Raw genomic sequence first — 17,254 nt, 5'->3', positions numbered from 1 at the left:
ATGAACACATTCAAAACAACGATCGCAACCGGCAAGAACATACTCATTCTACAATTCGATATGTCTAGTGCCTTCGACATGGTGGATCATGGAATACTATTACACCTACTAGAGTACTTCGGAATCGGAGGCCCAGTTCTCAAATGGTTTGAAGGATTCCTCACCACCAGATCCTACCAAGTAATAACGAATACGGACAGATCACCACCTTGGAGACCAGAATGCGGAGTGCCCCAAGGATCCCCCCTCTCACCAACTATCTTCAACCTAATGATGACACCACTAGCCAAACTCCTAGCCAACCAAAACCTTAACCCATACATATATACCGATGATGTTACGATCCATATCCCGTTCAAAAGCGACTTAAATGAAATAACCAACAAGATCAACCAGAGTTTCCAGACTATGCACTCTTGGGCGGACTCAGTCAAGCTAAAACTCAACGCAGAAAAAACTCAATGTCTAGTTCTCACCTTCCAATACAATACAAACAACTACCCTACCATAACCACACCCTACTGCACACTTCCTATCTCAGAAAATCTGAAAATCCTTGGAGTCACAATTGACCGAAACCTCACTCTCGACACCCACACGAAGAACACGACGAAAAAAATGTTCCAATCGATGTGGAAACTCAAAAGAATAAAACCTTTCTTCCCAAGAAACATCTTCCGCACCCTAGTACAGTCACTAGTAATAAGCCACTTGGACTACTGTAACGCTCTGTACGCAGGCTGCAAAGAACAGACCATCAAGAAACTCCAGACAGCCCAGAACACCGCCGCCAGACTCATTTTTGGAACACCTAAATACGAAAGTGCGAAACCCCTTAGAGAGAAACTGCACTGGCTCTCGCTCAAGGAACGTATTGAGTTCAAGATCTGCACAACTGTACACAAAATCATTCATGCAGATGCCCCACTCTATATGCTAAACCTAGTGGACCTACCGCCCAGGAATGCCAAAAAATCAGCCCGCAGATTCCTCAACCTGAACTTCCCCAGCTGTAAAGGAATGAAATACAAACAGGCATATGCTACCACCTTTGCGTACAAAAGCACACAATATTGGAACGCACTACCCATGGCCCTGAAAACCATAACCAATCTAACAAGCTTTCGCAAAGCTCTGACAACACATCTCTTCAACAGAGCCTACAAAAGTCACCCTCAATGAAACATATCATTCCGCAAACTACATAAGGCACCTACAACACCTCTCACACGACCTTACCTAACACCTTTCCATCTGAATTCCTCTTTCACCTCAGCTTATGATTGACTGTTTTTGTTCTTTCAAATCATGTAACGACGTTTTCATTTTCCATACTCTGTAAGCCACATTGAGCCTGCAAAAAGGTGGGAAAATGTGGGGTACAAATACAATAAATAAATAATATGGTCTCTCCTTATACAGCAACTAGAATACTTTGCTCCATTCAGAAAGTGAGGCTTAATATAATCCCAGTTTTGGTGTGCTGAAAGGCTGTTACTAGGAATAGATCTTTAGTAGGAAGAGGTCCGGAGCTACAGAACAAATTACCAAGAGATATCCAACATATTACCTGTTATTCTGTATTTAGGAGGATGATTAAGGCTTATATTTGAAGGGCCCTTGAGTATGGAGCAAGGAGCATTTGTGTTATATGTAAATTAATGTAACTCAATGGAATGTGTCCCATTTTATTTTGATTGTGATCTGCCTGGAGCTTATTTAGTTAAAGCAGAATAGAAACGTCCATATTAGATTAGATAAAATGGAACCATGTACTAAAACAGCATGACTTGTGCTAAAATAACTTGTCTTAATGGTAGTCCATATTGATAACAACCCCCCCCCCCCACCCCCTTATGCTCCTAACTTGAGAATTATGGTCCTAAATTGACCTCCTTGAAAATTTACTAGGGCTGAGTTCCTAAATTTATACTCAAAATTCCACTGAACTCATAAATTTAGGAGCATAACATGCAGGTGGCAACAGGGAAGGATTTAAGGTGGGAGAAAAAAAAGTTATGAACTTGATACTGATTTTCAGCACTAGGCTCATGAATCTAGGTGAAGGAATGGCAGGTCTAAATTTATAATTATAACTTAAGTTCCTAAATAAAGATGCAGGTGTCACATATATGTGGGTACAGTGAGTTTTGGAGGGCTCATACTTTCTACCACAAGTGTAAGTTAGAGTGGGATATGGGCCTAGGTCCCCTTCTCCATAGTGCACTGCATTAACCACTAGGCTACTTTAGTGACCTGTTTGGAGCTCTAAAAGGACTGGCCATAATATCTGAAGCTGTCATAGAAGCTGGTATATACTGTTTCTTTCACATCTTTGGGGGTGGGAGGGGGTCTTGACCGCTGGGAAAGTAAGGGGGGGTCATGCCGTAATTCCCTCTAGTGGTCATTTAGGGCACCTTTTTGTAACTTAGTAGTGATTGAAACAGGTCTAGATCAAAACGTCTAACTTTTAGCCCTGGACATTTTTGCTTTGTTCCATTATGGCAGAAAAGCGTCCAAGTTTTGGGAATGCCCAAATCCCACCCCAATATGCCCCCTTGTGATTTGGATGCACTGCAGAGAAAAACATCTTTAAAATGGGTTTTGAAAATAGTGATTTGGACAGTTTGGCAAAAAAGTCCATCTGCCGATTTTTGAGCATTTTTCTGTTTTGAAAATGAGCCCCTAAGTATGCCAGTGTTCCAGATTCAACTCTGGCGACCTTGCTGGACATGTAACTGCGTATGTGCATAAAAATATGCAGATAGACTGTGCCTACCTTTATGCAGTCTAAGTGCAGGCATTTGCAGGATGTGTTTTGGGTGGAGTACAGGTGGAGTTGTGGTGTATGCACATAATTTTTTCAATAGGTGTGCACACACTGTTGTGGCTAGATCTGGGAGCCAAGTTTATAAAGGCACATAAGCACCAATATTGCTTTTGTAAAATAAAACAGTTCATTTAGACAGCCTGATATAAAATCAAACTTACTTCTGATATCACTGGTTCTGGAGCAGCTTTTGAAAACAAGTGGATCGGAATAACCTTGACTAAGCTAAGACTCGACGGTGGTTATTGAGAAACTATGAGGAGGACTTCACTTTTTGATATTCTGGTCACTTTAGATGTCCTGCCCATTCTTCCCACTGCTTGCTTGGTTTATGCTAATGCACATTGGAGCCATTTTACTAAGGCACGCAAGGGCCTATGACGCACACCAAAGCGGCATTACCACCCGGCTACTGCGTGCCTGGGCAGTAATTCCGAATTTGATGCATGCCAAAAACACGTTGTAGAAAATATTTTCTATTTTCTACCATGGGGCGCCTACCTAGCGGTAAACGGCAGTTGGTATGCACTGCATGCTTACCACCCGGTTAGCACGTGAGACCTTACTGCTAAGTCAATGGGTGGTGCTAAGGTCTCAGGCCGAAAATGGTCACGCACTGGTTCTCATTTTGCCACACGTCCATTTTCTGGCCCATTAAAATAATCCTTTTTACCAGATGCGGTACAATAAGGGTCCAGAGCATGCCAACAACACACACCTACACTGCTGCAGGCCAGGTTTTGGCATGCCTTTGTAAAATGACCCCCTTGTTCCATTTTTCTTCTTCCCCCATTTTTATTAGTAGTTCTTTTTCGGTGCTGGGTTTTTTTGTTCAGTTGGTTTTTTGCTGTTCCTTTTTTTCTCCCATCTATAGAGAATTTATTATGCTATTGTTCAACAGGGGGGGGGGGGGAAATATTAACATTTTTTACAAGATAATAAGGGGCCTCACCATGTAATATCCTAAATACAAGAATTCCGAGTTTAAACTGCACCCACAACTCCACTGGCAGCCAATGCATTTCTAACAAATATGATGTAACTGAATCAAATTGATCCAGAGAATAAATCAGCCTGGCTGCTGTATTCTGTATTATCTGCAAACTATGTAATAATGCTTTGGTACAGACTGAAAAAACACTATTACAATAATCGATCCTAGAAAGAATTAAAGATTGAACCACTAATCCAGTTATTAAGTCAAATTTGATTATGTTATGAACACTGTTTCCAAGAAGTCCCAACACCGTTACCTCTTGTACTAATTCCTGCATTTCACTAAGGACTAGATCTAAAATAGTTCCCCCCCTCCCCCTCCTGTCAGTTCCTGGACCAGTTGCTCCAAGAAGCAGTCATTTATTACGTCCAGGAATTTTACCTCCCTAGCACTCCCTGATGTGGCATCTCACCAGTCAATACTGGGGTAATTTGGACCTCTTCAGCAAGATAAGCTAAGTAATTTAGACACTAATATGTGGATTACAAATTATGATAACTTTTTAATGGCAGGTGAATTTATGCATTTGCTGCTAAGAAGATAGCTTTTGTGACAGGATTGTTTCTCCTCCATGTGCCTTCTTGGGGTTTGGAATTTGACTGTTGCTTTAATAAAGTGGATTTTTTTTCTGTGACCTATGATTAATATATTTCCTGCTTTGAACAGCTCTGTGCTGCACATCGGAGCTCTTTCTGAACTGAGGTCTTTTTTTTCCCCCACATTTACGACGTGGTAAGCAAGTCTATTCTGTCCCTAGAGTGGAAAAGAGTTGTTTGTTGTTATATCTTTGGTTCTGTCCTCTCTACCCTTGGTGACATTGCTTGGTAATTGACAAAAAATCACCCATTATTATCCTATTGCCAAATTTGATAGATTTTCTAATTTCTATTAACATATCTTCATCTGTCTGATCATTCTGGCCTGGTGAACGGTAGTATAGCCCTACACATATATTCTTTCCCTTCACACATAGAATTTCTATCCATAAGGATTTCACGTTGCTGTCTGTTTCATGCAGAATTTTTATTTTATTTGACTCAACTCCTTCTTTAATATACAGCGTAATTCCCCCTCCAATTTGGTTCACCCTATCATTGCAATATAATTTGTACCCTGGTAACCCAGTGTCCCATTGATTGTTCTTCTTCCATCAGGTTTCTGAGATACCTATTATATCTACCTCTTCATTTAGCGCTAAACTTCTATATTATTTTTTAGGATTCTAGTATTTGTATACAAATACTTTGTAATGTTTTTTTTCCTTGCATCTGCAATCCACTTAGAAGTTGACAGGGATAATTTGCAACGTTTGTTGTGTTCTACTCTTAAACATTCCTGACTATCTTTCCACCTTAGTTGAAACCTCTCTATTGGAAATTCCCTACTACTACTACTTATCATTTCTATAGCGCTACTAGACGCACGCAGCGCTGTACACTTGAACATGAAGAAACAGAGCTTACAATCTAATTAGGACAGCAAAAAGGACAAACAAGAGATAAGGAATATTAAGGTGAGGATGATAAAATAAGGGTTCTGAACAAGTGAATAAGGATTAAAGAGTTAAAAGCAGCATAAAAAGGTGGGCTTTTAGTTTAGATTTGAAGAACGGCCAGAGATGGAGCTTGACGTACCGGCTCAGGAAGTCTGCTCAGGAAGTCTATTCCAGGCATATGGTGCAGCAAGATAAAAGGAACGGAGTCTGGAGTTAGCGGTGGAGGAGAAGGGTGCAGATAAGAGAGATTTACCCAGTGAACAGAGTTCCCGGGGAGGTATGTAGGGAGCGATGAGAGTGGAGAGGTACTGAGGAGCTGCAGAGTGAATGCACTTATAGGTCAATAAGAGGAGTTTGAACTGTGTGCGGAAACGGATAGGAAGCCAGTGAAGTGGATTCTGTATACGGCGCTTTGAGTTGCACATGCAAATTTGGACAAGCCACCAGCACCGATAACTGGGCAATAACATGCAATTACTGGCACTAATTGCCAATAATTAGAATATACGCATGCCATATACATAACATCCATGTCCCACACCATACTTACTTCCACACCCCATACCGCCATGGCTGCTCACCTCTGACCTGTACCCACATCCATACCTCCTAAAAGAGCCCCCACACATATAAATCCAAACTCTCAAAATAACAACCAACATGCACAATCACTTCACACAATTTTACACTCGCCTAAGACTCATACACACCACACACACAGAAACATCCTGCCACATACCCTCACCTGTCCCCACATACCCAACAACCCTGCTCCCACCTCTCTCTCCAACACCAAAATAACGCTTTCAAATAAAATATTTTATTCTGAAACAACTTTATTTCCTCTTTTCCAGTCTTAATAAAATCAGGACACAAAGGAATCAATGTATTTTGACAACTGGAAAAACCATAATGAGTCCTAGCATGCTCTCAAAATGTAATATAAGAAACCCAGCACCCTTTCTATAAATCTATGTTGGAAAGCATTTCTGAAGTCATGCCTCTGCATGTTTTATCTACTTTTCATTCTTTCAAACATATGACTTTAGAAATAATGATGTAAAAGAGGTCTCTATCTGTCTGTAGACAAAATAACTTTCCACGGAGGGGATGCAAAGTCACCAGTTTCTAAAAATGAGAATATCTTCTCTAATATCTTAGATCAGTTTGATAACCAGAAACATTGGGGTCAGTATTTTGGAAAAACATAACAATTCGTCATTGTTTCATTCCAAATCCCTCTTCCTCCGGCCATGTACCTTAGCTCACAACAAGAAAGCAGAAAAAATCCTGAACAACTGAGCAAGGTTACCCAAAACCTCTAACAAAGTACATAAGTATTGCCATACTGGGAAAGACCAAAGGTCCATCAAACCCAGCATCCTGTTTCCAACAGTGGCCAATCCAGGTCACAAATAACTGGCAAGATTCCAAAAAAGTAAAAAAAAACATTTTATACTGCTTAACCCAGAAATAGTGGATTTTCCCCAAGTCCATTTAATAATGGTCTATGGACTGTTCCTTTAGGAAGCCATCTAAACCTTTTTTAAAACGCCGCTAAGCTAACCACTTTACCACATTCTCTGGCAAGGAATTCCAGAGTTTAATTACACGTTGATTGAAGAAAACATTTCTCTGATTCGTTTTAAATTTACTACATTGTAGCTTCATCGCATGCCCCTAGTCCTAGTATTTTTGAAAGTGTAAACAGACGCTTCACATCTACCCTTTCAACTTCCACTCATTATTTTATAGACCTCTATCATATCTCCCCTCAGCCGCCTTTTCACCAGCTGAAGAGCCCTAGTACTTTAAGCCTTTCCTCATAGTTGAAAGTCGTCCCATCCCTTAGCATTTCGTCGCCCTTCTCTGTAGCCTTTTCTAATTCCACTATATCTTTTTGAGATGCGGCGACCAGAATTGAACACAATATTCGAGTGCGATCGCACCATGGAGTGATACAAAGGCATTATAACATTCTCATTTTGTTTTCCATTCCTTTCCTAATAATACCTAACATTCTATTTGCTTTCTTAGCCGCAGCAGCACACTGAGCAGAAGGTTTCAACATATCATCAACAACAACACCTAGATCCCTTTCTTGGTCCTTAACTCCTAACGTGGAACTTTGGTATGAACGCAGCTATAATTCAGGTTCCTCTTTCCCACATGCATCACTTTGCACTTGCTCACATTAACGTCATCTGCCATTTAGACCGCCCAGTCTCGTAAGGTCCTCTTGTAATTTTTCACAATCCATCCTGCGATTTAACGACTGAATAACTTTGTGTCAACAGCAATTTAATTACCCTCACTAGTTACTCCCATCTCTATGTCATTTATAGATATGTTAAAAAGCAGCGGGTCCCAGCACAGAGCCCTGGGGAACCCCACTAACTACCCTTCTCCATTGAGAATACTGTCCATTTAACCCTACTCTCTGTTTCTATCTTTTAAACCAGTTTTTAATCCACAGTAGAACACTACCTCCTATCCCATGACTCTCCAATTTCCCCTGGAGTCTTTCATGAGGTACTTTGTTAAACGCCTTCTGAAAATCCAAATACAATATCAACCAGCTCACCTTTATCCACATGTTTGTTCACCCCTTCAAAGAAATGTAGTAGATTGGTGAGGCAAGATTCCCTTCACTAAATCCATGTTGACTTTCAGGATCATTTTCGAAAGAGAAGGATGCCCATCTTTTGACACAAATTGGAAGATTGGGCAGTCCTTCCCCCCAGGGTCGTCCAAATCAGTATAATCGAAAGCCAATTTTGGATGTCCCCAACTGCTTTCTGTCGCAGGGATGGCTAAACTTCAAGGGTGCATATCGGAGGAGTAGCGAAGGCGAGACTTGGGCGTATCTATCACATGGACGTCCTCGACCCATAATGGAAAAAAAGGGCGTCCCTGACAAGCACTTGTATGACTTTACCTGTCCTGTTTTTCTGCAACCAAGCCTCAAAAAGGTGCCTGAACTGACCAGATTGACCACCGGAGGGAATCAGGGATACCAAAGGAGGGAATCGGGGATGACCACCGGAGGGAATCGGGGATGACCTCCCTTACTCCCCAGTGGTCACTAACCCCCTCCCACCCAAACAAAATTTAAAAAAATATATTTTGCCAGCCTCAAATGTCATACCCAGCTCCCTGACAGCAGTATGCAGGTCCCTGGAGCAGTTTTAGTGGGTACTGCAGTGCACTTCAGGCAGGCGGACCCAGGCCCATCCCTCCCGTACCTTTTACACTTGTGGTGGTAAATGTGAGCCCTTCAAAACCCACCAGAAACCCACTGTACCCACATGTAGGTGCTCACCAGAACCCCTTAGGGCTGTGGTAGTGTTGTACAGTTGTGGGTAGTGAGTTTTGGGGGGGCTCAGCACCCAAGGTAAGGGAGCTATGCACCTGGGAGCAATTTCTGAAGTCCTCTTCATTGCCCCCTAGGGTGCCCGGTTGGTGTCCTAGCATGTCAGGGGGACCAGTGCACTATGAATGCTGGCTCCTCCCATGACTAAATGGCTTGGATTTGGTCATTTCTGAGATGGGCCTCCTCGGTTTCCATTATTGCTGAAAACCGGGGACGACAATCTCTAAGGACGACCATCTCTGAGCTTGACCTAAAATGTTAAGATTTGGGCGTCCCTGACCGTATTATCGAAATGAAAGATGGATGCCCATCTTGTTTCGATAATACAGGTTTCCACGCCCCTTCCTGAAGGCGTCCTGTGAGGACGCCCTCAGGAAAACTTGGGCGCCCCGTTCAATTATGCCCCTCCACGGTAACTACTTAATAATGCTTGCTTTTCTCTCTCTCTCTTTTTATACCCCTTTAATACTAAACTAGGTCCTGCTTGCTTTTCCCTCTTTCTCTCTCTGTCTTTTATTCCCCATTAATACTAACTAGATCCTGCAGTGCCTGCTAGATTCTGTTAATGCTGTGGTACAAAGTTTTAAAACTAGGTGGAAAAGACTATGGAGATTAGTTGATTATTTGCTTTTTATATTTTTATTTTGCCTATCACTAACCTACAATTCCTCCTTTAAACCCCAATTTTTAAGTTCCCAAAGCACAAAGCAAAATAGTGTTCACTTACCAGAGAAATGTCCTCTTCTCTCAGAACTTCTGTACCCAGTCTCCACTCCCCTTACACACTTGGCCCATATACACACAACTGCCCTGCCTCTCTCCCCCCCCCCCCCCCCCCCCCCACACCCACACACACAAAATTAGACACATATGGGTCGATATTCAGAAATGGCTCCTGGCCAGTTAAATTGTTTGTTCAGAGTAATTTTCAGTGGCACTTAACTAGTTAGTAGAGCTGAAAATGTCCAGTTAGCACCTGTCTCAAAGCCGATAATCAGCACTTAACCAGCCAAGGTAACCACATAAATAAGACCACATAAAAGTCAGTCCAATCTTTATGAGGTGCCCCTTAGCCGGCTCCACAAGCCTCTCAAAACCACACCTGCCTTCCCCCTCACTCATACATACACCCCATAAGCACTCACATACATAGACCACACAAAACCTAGAAACCCCTCCACTGCCATTAAATACCCTCACACATGTGCCCCACACAGACTTGAAACTACTCATATCATTTTGCAAGCATCTTATGAAAATTTACTGTAGTATTTCCACATTAATCTTTACAAATGCCTTGTTATATACGGCAACCTGAATGAGGAAAGAGGCTCTTTTCTTTTAAACCTGAGTTCATAGAACACCAAACTAAAATGTGTTAGAAATTGCATGGTCCCAATATTCAAAGGATTTATGCCCCTTAAAAGGATGTTAAGCCCTTGACATATGGTTAGCATGCGAAAACAGGCTACTGCACAAATGCGTTAAAGGGTGTTGCAGTATTTTTCCTGTTTCCGCTCACTAAATTGTGCATTATTTAATTTTCAAGAATTTTTCTCTGAGGTGGTCTGGCACAGAGGAGCATGGGCCTAAAAATGCTAACCATCAAGTGTGTTATGAATAAAGCAAGCTAACTGGCTAACACAGAGTTAATGCCTAACTACCAAATAATTACTGGTGTATTAAATTCTTTCAATAAAAAGCTTGTTTGTTGACCTTTTATTTCTATGCACTCACTACCCAATATAGTTTTCCGCTAGCTACAGTACAGACTCTGCTTTTGGCTTCTCTCAGTTTTCTTACCCTACTCCTACCAAACAGCATTCTCACTAATGCACACTGAGGCATGTTCATTTAAAATGGGTTAACAGCCCAAAGCTCTGTGTCTTAAGTGCAAGGCTCTGCAGTAGCTGTTGGACTTGTATCCAGCATTCCCCCTGCAGTTTCTGCACAGACCAGTCCTCTAATGTGCGTTCATTTTAAGCATATGAGCGCAGATGCATCCAACACCGCCTACTGAGGTGGCATTAGGTGAACCCACATTGACGGCATATTTGATAGCGCACGCTACCTACTACATGCTGACTGCATTGAAGACCCTGCCCAATGTCCGCCCATACCCTACCCAGTCCCTGCCCCCAGAAGCGTAGCCAGGTTGATGGCAAGGGGGGAGCGGACTGCTGACAGCGCCAGCACATATTTTAAACATGACAGATTGCTTGAAAATAGGCACTGTCGCTGTCAAAAGTCCGTTTGGGGGAGCAGCCGCTCCCTTGGAGACCCATCTAGCTACGCCTCTGCTTGCCCCATCCCGCACTATGCAGTTAGCACTGGACTTTTACTGCACTGAATGTTTTAACTCATGCTAGGCATTAGGATGGGCTGGTGCTTACGATAAAACCCACACTAACCCCCAGATTCTGTATATGGTTCCTAAAGTTATGCATGCAACTTAATTGGTTAGCAAGCCAAGCAGCGCCAATAATTGCCCACTGACAAGCAATTATTGGCACTAACTGGCACTAATTAGAATTTCTAAGCATATTCTGTAAAGTGGTGCGCATAAATGCTAACACGTGGATCTTACAAGGGGGCAAGGTCATGGGAAGGGCATGGGCATTCCTAAAAATTGCATGCATTTTATAGAATATGCCTGATCTGTGCCTTAGGAAAGGGAAAGGATATGGATTGGGACTTGATATACTGCCTTTCTGTGTTTTTTGCAACTACATTCAAAGCAGTTTACATAGTATATACAGGTACTTATTTGTACCTGGGGAAATGGTGGGTTAAGTGACTTGACCAGAGTCACAAGGAGCTGCAGTGGGAATCCAACCCAGTTCCGCAGGATCAAAGTCCTCTGCACTAACCACTAGGCTACTCCTCCACTCAGGTGTGGGAATTTACACCAGGTTTTAGTTGGCGTAAATGTGCTACTCATATTCTATAAACCACACCTAACTTTAGGTGAGGTTTATAGAATAGCACTAAGTGTGGCGGTTTTTTCAGCGATGATTTTTTTTTTTGCACCATATATAGAATTCATCCCTAACTGTTTACCGCACCTTTAGCACAAAAGCCCCTCAATTCTTTGCATATCTAAAGAAATTGTAGGGGATACCAATTTTTTTGGATTAACTACTACTACTAATCTAGACATACCTCATGCATTGGCCACAGATATATTGTTAACATAATAAAGAGGCATCACTATAGCTAATTTATTAACCTTTATTTATATACATCAAATTGGACCAATGCAGCAACCCTACTACTCTGTATTTAGGTCCCTTGGCACCTCTGTAAAAGAAAAATATTCTTCAAAGTTCATGAAGAACAGAAATTTTTGCTTAGCTTTATCTTGGTCCAATGAGAAATTTTATTAACTGCCATGAAGCAATCAAACAGCTAGGACCAAATTCTACAAATAGTGCTAAAACAAAAATCGGTGAACAAAAAAATAATGCGAGGGAACAAGATGGCGTCTTGAAGAGAACACAGGAAGCGTCTCTCTCTCCTACCCCAATCTTTTTCCTAGTGTAAGCGTTCTTCTTACCTGTATGCCTAAGAGGAGGGGTAAGCAGCGAGTTGGCCCCGCAACACCTGCTGCACCGAGGTTCGGACCGATGGACCGCTACACTGCAACTGGATGAATCTCAGGGCAAGATTCCTCGCTGCTGGAGGTAGTGGTGGAAGGAGACCCACTACCTCAGCTTGAGGTCGACATCTTGCTTAGCCCAGATCTTCGGATTCCGCCTCCTATGCCAGCGTTGGACCCGTGGTGTGCGCTGGAGCCCCCGTGCGATGACACCCGTGGAGGACTCTGCTCAGCGGGGGAAGGTCGCGATGAAGCAGCATCAGCATTTTCCAGCTAGGAAGCAGAGATACAGGCAGAACCCAGCGTTAAGCTGGATTCTAAATCGGTAGGAGAGGAACAATCCTTGGAGGGGAAGAAGTTTGAAACAGTGCGCACAACCCCATCAACGTCAAATACACTGAGAATGTCTTTAGCACTGTCTCCATTTGATTTTCCGGTGAAAGGGTGGAATACAAGAGGACTTCTAGATTTTTTACTTTATACAGTAAGGTATTTCTCATTCTTCCTGTGCTAAACTGCTAGCAACTATCAGGCCAAATGAGCAGGTCATCCTAAAGTAATGATTTGATGAATCGCCAAATCCTGGGAAATCCCATGTCTAAGCAATTTACAAAATGCCACAAATACATAAAAAGAAAAGAACACAGAACTCCATCGAGTGACATGACAGATCCCAGGTTCAACAGAAAACAGACACACCCAAAGCTTAACTTTTGAGAGCTATAGACGAAAGCAGAGGTGACTAAAACTTAAGAAATAAAAATTGTAATTAACTGTTGTTGCTGAAAAGTTCACCAGAACTAACACATATTAAAAGTCACTGCAAAAAGATGGGTCTTTTTTCTTAAAGGATTGACAGGATTTCTTGGCTTTCTTTAGTCCTCTTCTTGTTCAGTTTTAATTGACGGGCAGCAGTCTATTCCTCTACTGTATTTATAAATCACCCAAACAACTGTAAGGTAGTTTCCCAAGAAGATCCATGCTGGATGAAAATCTGGATCACACCACCAGAGGTATATACTGTCACACCCAGGGCCCTAAAAACCATGTCCAGGAATAAATGTTATATTAATCAAAACAGGAGGCAATGGAGAACACTGACATTCCTCCCCCCCCCCTTTCATAAATGCTGAATTAGACTCTAATTCCTGCAACCTCACAAATTGAATCCTTTCTGAAATAAATTCTACCTATAAAAGATGGCAAGAAGCAGCCAATGTTTCACCGAGCCTAACAGTACTGAAAGACTGAAGAAAACCAGCAACCCAGTACCTGTTTTCTATCACAAACCCATATCATCAGAAAGTGTGAGTAGCATAGGTTCCATTCTAAATGCTTATCATCTTTTAAGCAACCCTGCATGATGACTACTGATTTGGCAACTGTTGGAAATCTAAGTAAATTTGAAACTGGGCTTGAATTACCTTCTATATGATTAATACAATAATAATTCATTGGTTGATATTCAAAACCATAACCATTTAACCAACCACGAACAGCATGGTACTTAGCCAGCTATCCGGTGATTTTCAGCAGGAGATAGCTGGCTGTCTCCCACTGAATATTGTTGGTTAACACCTAGCAGATAGCCAGTTGTATCACGTTATATAACCGGATATCTGCCGATGTTCAGAACATTGCTGGCCAAGTTTGGTGGCCAAATATGGCAGTGTCAATACCTGGAATATCTTTGGCCAATTCAAACTTAACAGGCCAGCACTGAATATCAGCTTGGCCGGTTAAGTTGGAATTGGCCAAAAATAAACTGGATATTCAAAGCCAGTCACCGGAAACAGCCTAGCATTGAATATCGGGGCTCAGCGCTGATCACAGAAGGTAGCCTGGCTACCTCCCGCTGTCTAAATATCGACCCCTGAGTCATAAACAGGGCAGTTCTTTAACCTTGGTGCTCACATTGATGTCTTTGCATGTGTGTAAATGCTAGCATGGTATCTAAGTGTTTTTCTGCAAATACCCCCTTAACTTACAAAGTAGGTATTTGCAAGGGAGCATATACAGGGTCGGAGCATGGTACAGCATAGGCGGGACTCCCACTTACATGCCTAACCAACAGGTCACTGTAAGGTACGTGCATCATTGTTGCACCTAGGCATGTTAGTACCTAGTTATGCTGGTATTCTATAATGGAAAGTAGGCATCTACATTCCATTATAGAATAAGCTCTTATGATGCACAATCTGGGCACCTAATTGGAAGTGCCCAGTTAGAGAATTGCCCCCAAAATGTAAAATGATTTAAAAATAACATGCTTAGAAATCTTCATAGGGCCACATTTATTTCCATATGTACTGGTATAATTATCTGTTTTGGTGGTTTTGAACCATTTTGCACTGGATTTGGGAAATCTTGGAATTGAGCCTTTGAGGTAAAGGAAAAGTTAGAGATCAAAGAAAGTATTTGAAAATGGATAACAGTAGAAGTTATACATTACCAGCATTCTTCATGGTCTACACTAAGATCCTGAAATAACACATCAACCTGTTATTTTCCATGGAACCACAAGTGGTTGGCATGACAACCCACAGCAATGCAGATAGTCAGCAGCCTATAACAGCTGGCTTGGTGCATTCCTGGTCATAGGTTTTTGTCTTACGTCTTAAAAGTCAGTAATTTGTACATGTCAGCTTGCTGAGTCACTAATGAGTAATATTTATAATGACTTTGTGAGTTATAATAATGATTAAGATGATAATATCTCTGTCAACGGAAAGTACATGAGTAAGTGGTTAAGCAACAGAACGCAGAGAGTGCTCGTAAATGAAGTGATCTCTGATTAAGGAAAGTGGCCAAAATAGTACTTTAAGACTCAAATCTAGTTATTTGAATATCTTTATCCAGATCACTATGAATTGGTATGTGGAAGGTGTTCTCATTGGCCTGTCAGTAGGTATGACATATTAGAGAGGGGAGTGAATGTTGTAGTTGGCTCTACACAAAAGGGTTGTACTGTAGCTAGTAGAGGAATAATGAGGCCAATGAGTCTATGAATGATGGTATTCTTGGAGCCAAGGGGTATTTTGCCTCTTGTCTGCCTCATAGAAGCAGACTTGGTGGTCAAAAAAAGAAGTTTCAAGCCATGTGGTAAGGAGTCTAAAGTCATGAGGAGTGTAGACTCTTAAGTTCCAGTCCAGAAAAGGGCTCTGGAGTAAAAGAAAAAGGGAGTATTTGTGTCATCTCTTTTGTGTTGCAGGATAGAAAGTAGGGTGGAGTCTGTAGATAGTGGCTTTTCAGGGTTGAAGTCACAAGCAAGAAGTGTGCCCACTGGAGTGTTAAATTGGAGTGAACTACCTTTAGAAGAAAAAGGACTTGAATTATGGCAGCTTATAGAAGAGCTTGTTCTGTGAAAGTTGGAAGCTTGGGAGGCATTTCCAGACTAGAATCCTCAGGGTTCTGGGAATCCATAACAAAAGAAGATAAGAGGAGCCTAGAAGTATTTTTTAGAGGACGAAGAAGAGTTGTGGTCAATGAGGGTGGACAAAAGAACAGAGGCTCATCAGAGGATCTAGAAAATTCCAAAAGAGAGGAATCCTGAATTATGGCTAGAGATGTAAAGAGAGATGACAAGACTTTATTCAGATATGTTAGTGAAAGAAGAAAGGCTAGAAATGGAATTGTAACAATAAAAGTTTTGGGAGCCTAACTTTTAGTTCCCTTTATATAATTGCCCCTTAGGTGTCTGAATGGTAGATGACATTTAGGGGTATGTTTACTAAGGCACATTAGCATTTTTAATGTGCCTTTAAAGTTAAGGCGCGTTAAACACAAACGTACCGATACATTCCTATGGGCACATTAGGGTTTAACACACATCAACCATTAACGCATGTTTAAAATGCTAACGCACTTAAAACGTGCCTTCCTAAACATACCCCCTAATGTGGATGAGTGCAAAGTGATGCACATAGGGAAAACTAATCCCAACTATAGGCATAAAGTGCTGGTAGGAGTCACCACTCAAGGAAAAGATCTTGGACTCATTGTGAATAAGACATAGGAATGTTTAGCCCAGTATGCCATACCTGCTAAAGAGCAAACTGAATGTTAAGTATTATCCAAAAAGGTCTGGAGAACCAAACTAAGAATATTAGTATCACCTTTAGGTTCTTGATGCATCTACACCTTGTGTACTGTGTGCAGTTTTTGTTATTCCATCTCAAAAAGGATAAAGTGCAATTATAAAATGTTTAGAAAAGCGTGACAAAAGCTCATAGATGCCAAGTGATCCAGTTTCAGTTCCATTCGTGGTTTTCAACTTACAAATCCCACACTGCTTTGGGATGTAATACCTGATCCTGCCCATTGAAATCAGTGATGCAAGTCCCATAATGCAGCAGGATGAGGTGGCCAGAAATCCATGAGTGTCCCAAAAGATCTCCCTGGAAATGGGTAATTTGGCATCTCTGAAAATGAAAAAGAGAATGGCACACCTCCCTTATGAAGAGAAGCTAAAAAGAGACTACCGGTGAGGGCTTCTCAGCTTGGAGAAAAGAGAATAGAGGGAACATGATAAAGGTTTATAAAATTAGGAGCAGGGTGAAATAGTTAAATAGGGAATGGTTGATTAAACCTGTCAAGAAACACAAAAACAAGAGGACACGCCCCATAATGCTGCAAGTCCCATAATGCAGCAGGATGAGGTGGCCAGAAATCCATGAGTGTCCCAAAAGATCTCCCTGGAAACGGGTAATTTGGCATCTCTGAAAATGAAAAAGAGAACGGCACACCTCCCTTATGAAGAGAAGCTAAAAAGAGACTACCGGTGAGGGCTTTTCAGCTTGGAGAAAAGAGAATAGAGGGAACATGATAAAGGTTTATAAAATTAGGAGCAGGGTGAAATAGTTAAATAGGGAATGGTTGATTAACCTGTCAAGAAACACAAAAACAAGAGGACACGCCATGAAACTAATAACCAGCAGATTTTTTAAAATGATCCAGCCGAT

At 41.6% G+C, this 17,254-nt stretch overlaps 2 protein-coding genes across 3 annotated transcripts in view; one reads left to right on the top strand and one right to left on the bottom strand.

The window, feature by feature from the left end:
- The window catches only part of LOC115461208 (dedicator of cytokinesis protein 2-like), a 1,592,043-nt gene that overhangs the window by 872,600 nt on the left and 702,189 nt on the right, over positions 1-17,254 (top strand).
- LOC115461207 overlaps positions 1-17,254 on the bottom strand; it is a 431,974-nt gene that overhangs the window by 314,909 nt on the left and 99,811 nt on the right. Inside the window, exon 3 of one of the 2 annotated variants that reach the window (XM_030190875.1) lies at positions 12,406-13,330. The exons of the other annotated variant lie outside the window; for it this stretch is intronic. Within the exon in view, the coding sequence (XP_030046735.1) occupies positions 13,234-13,330 (97 nt within the window). The 3' untranslated portion in view covers positions 12,406-13,233. Of the gene's footprint in view, positions 1-12,405; positions 13,331-17,254 lie in introns of those variants that run through there. 2 annotated transcript variants of the gene reach the window in all.

The sequence above is a fragment of the Microcaecilia unicolor genome, chromosome 2 (genome assembly GCF_901765095.1).
Source record: "Microcaecilia unicolor chromosome 2, aMicUni1.1, whole genome shotgun sequence".
Lineage (NCBI taxonomy): Eukaryota > Metazoa > Chordata > Amphibia > Gymnophiona > Siphonopidae > Microcaecilia > Microcaecilia unicolor.
The sequence above is the reverse complement of the archived record's forward strand: the minus strand, read 5'-3'. Positions and strand labels throughout refer to the sequence as shown.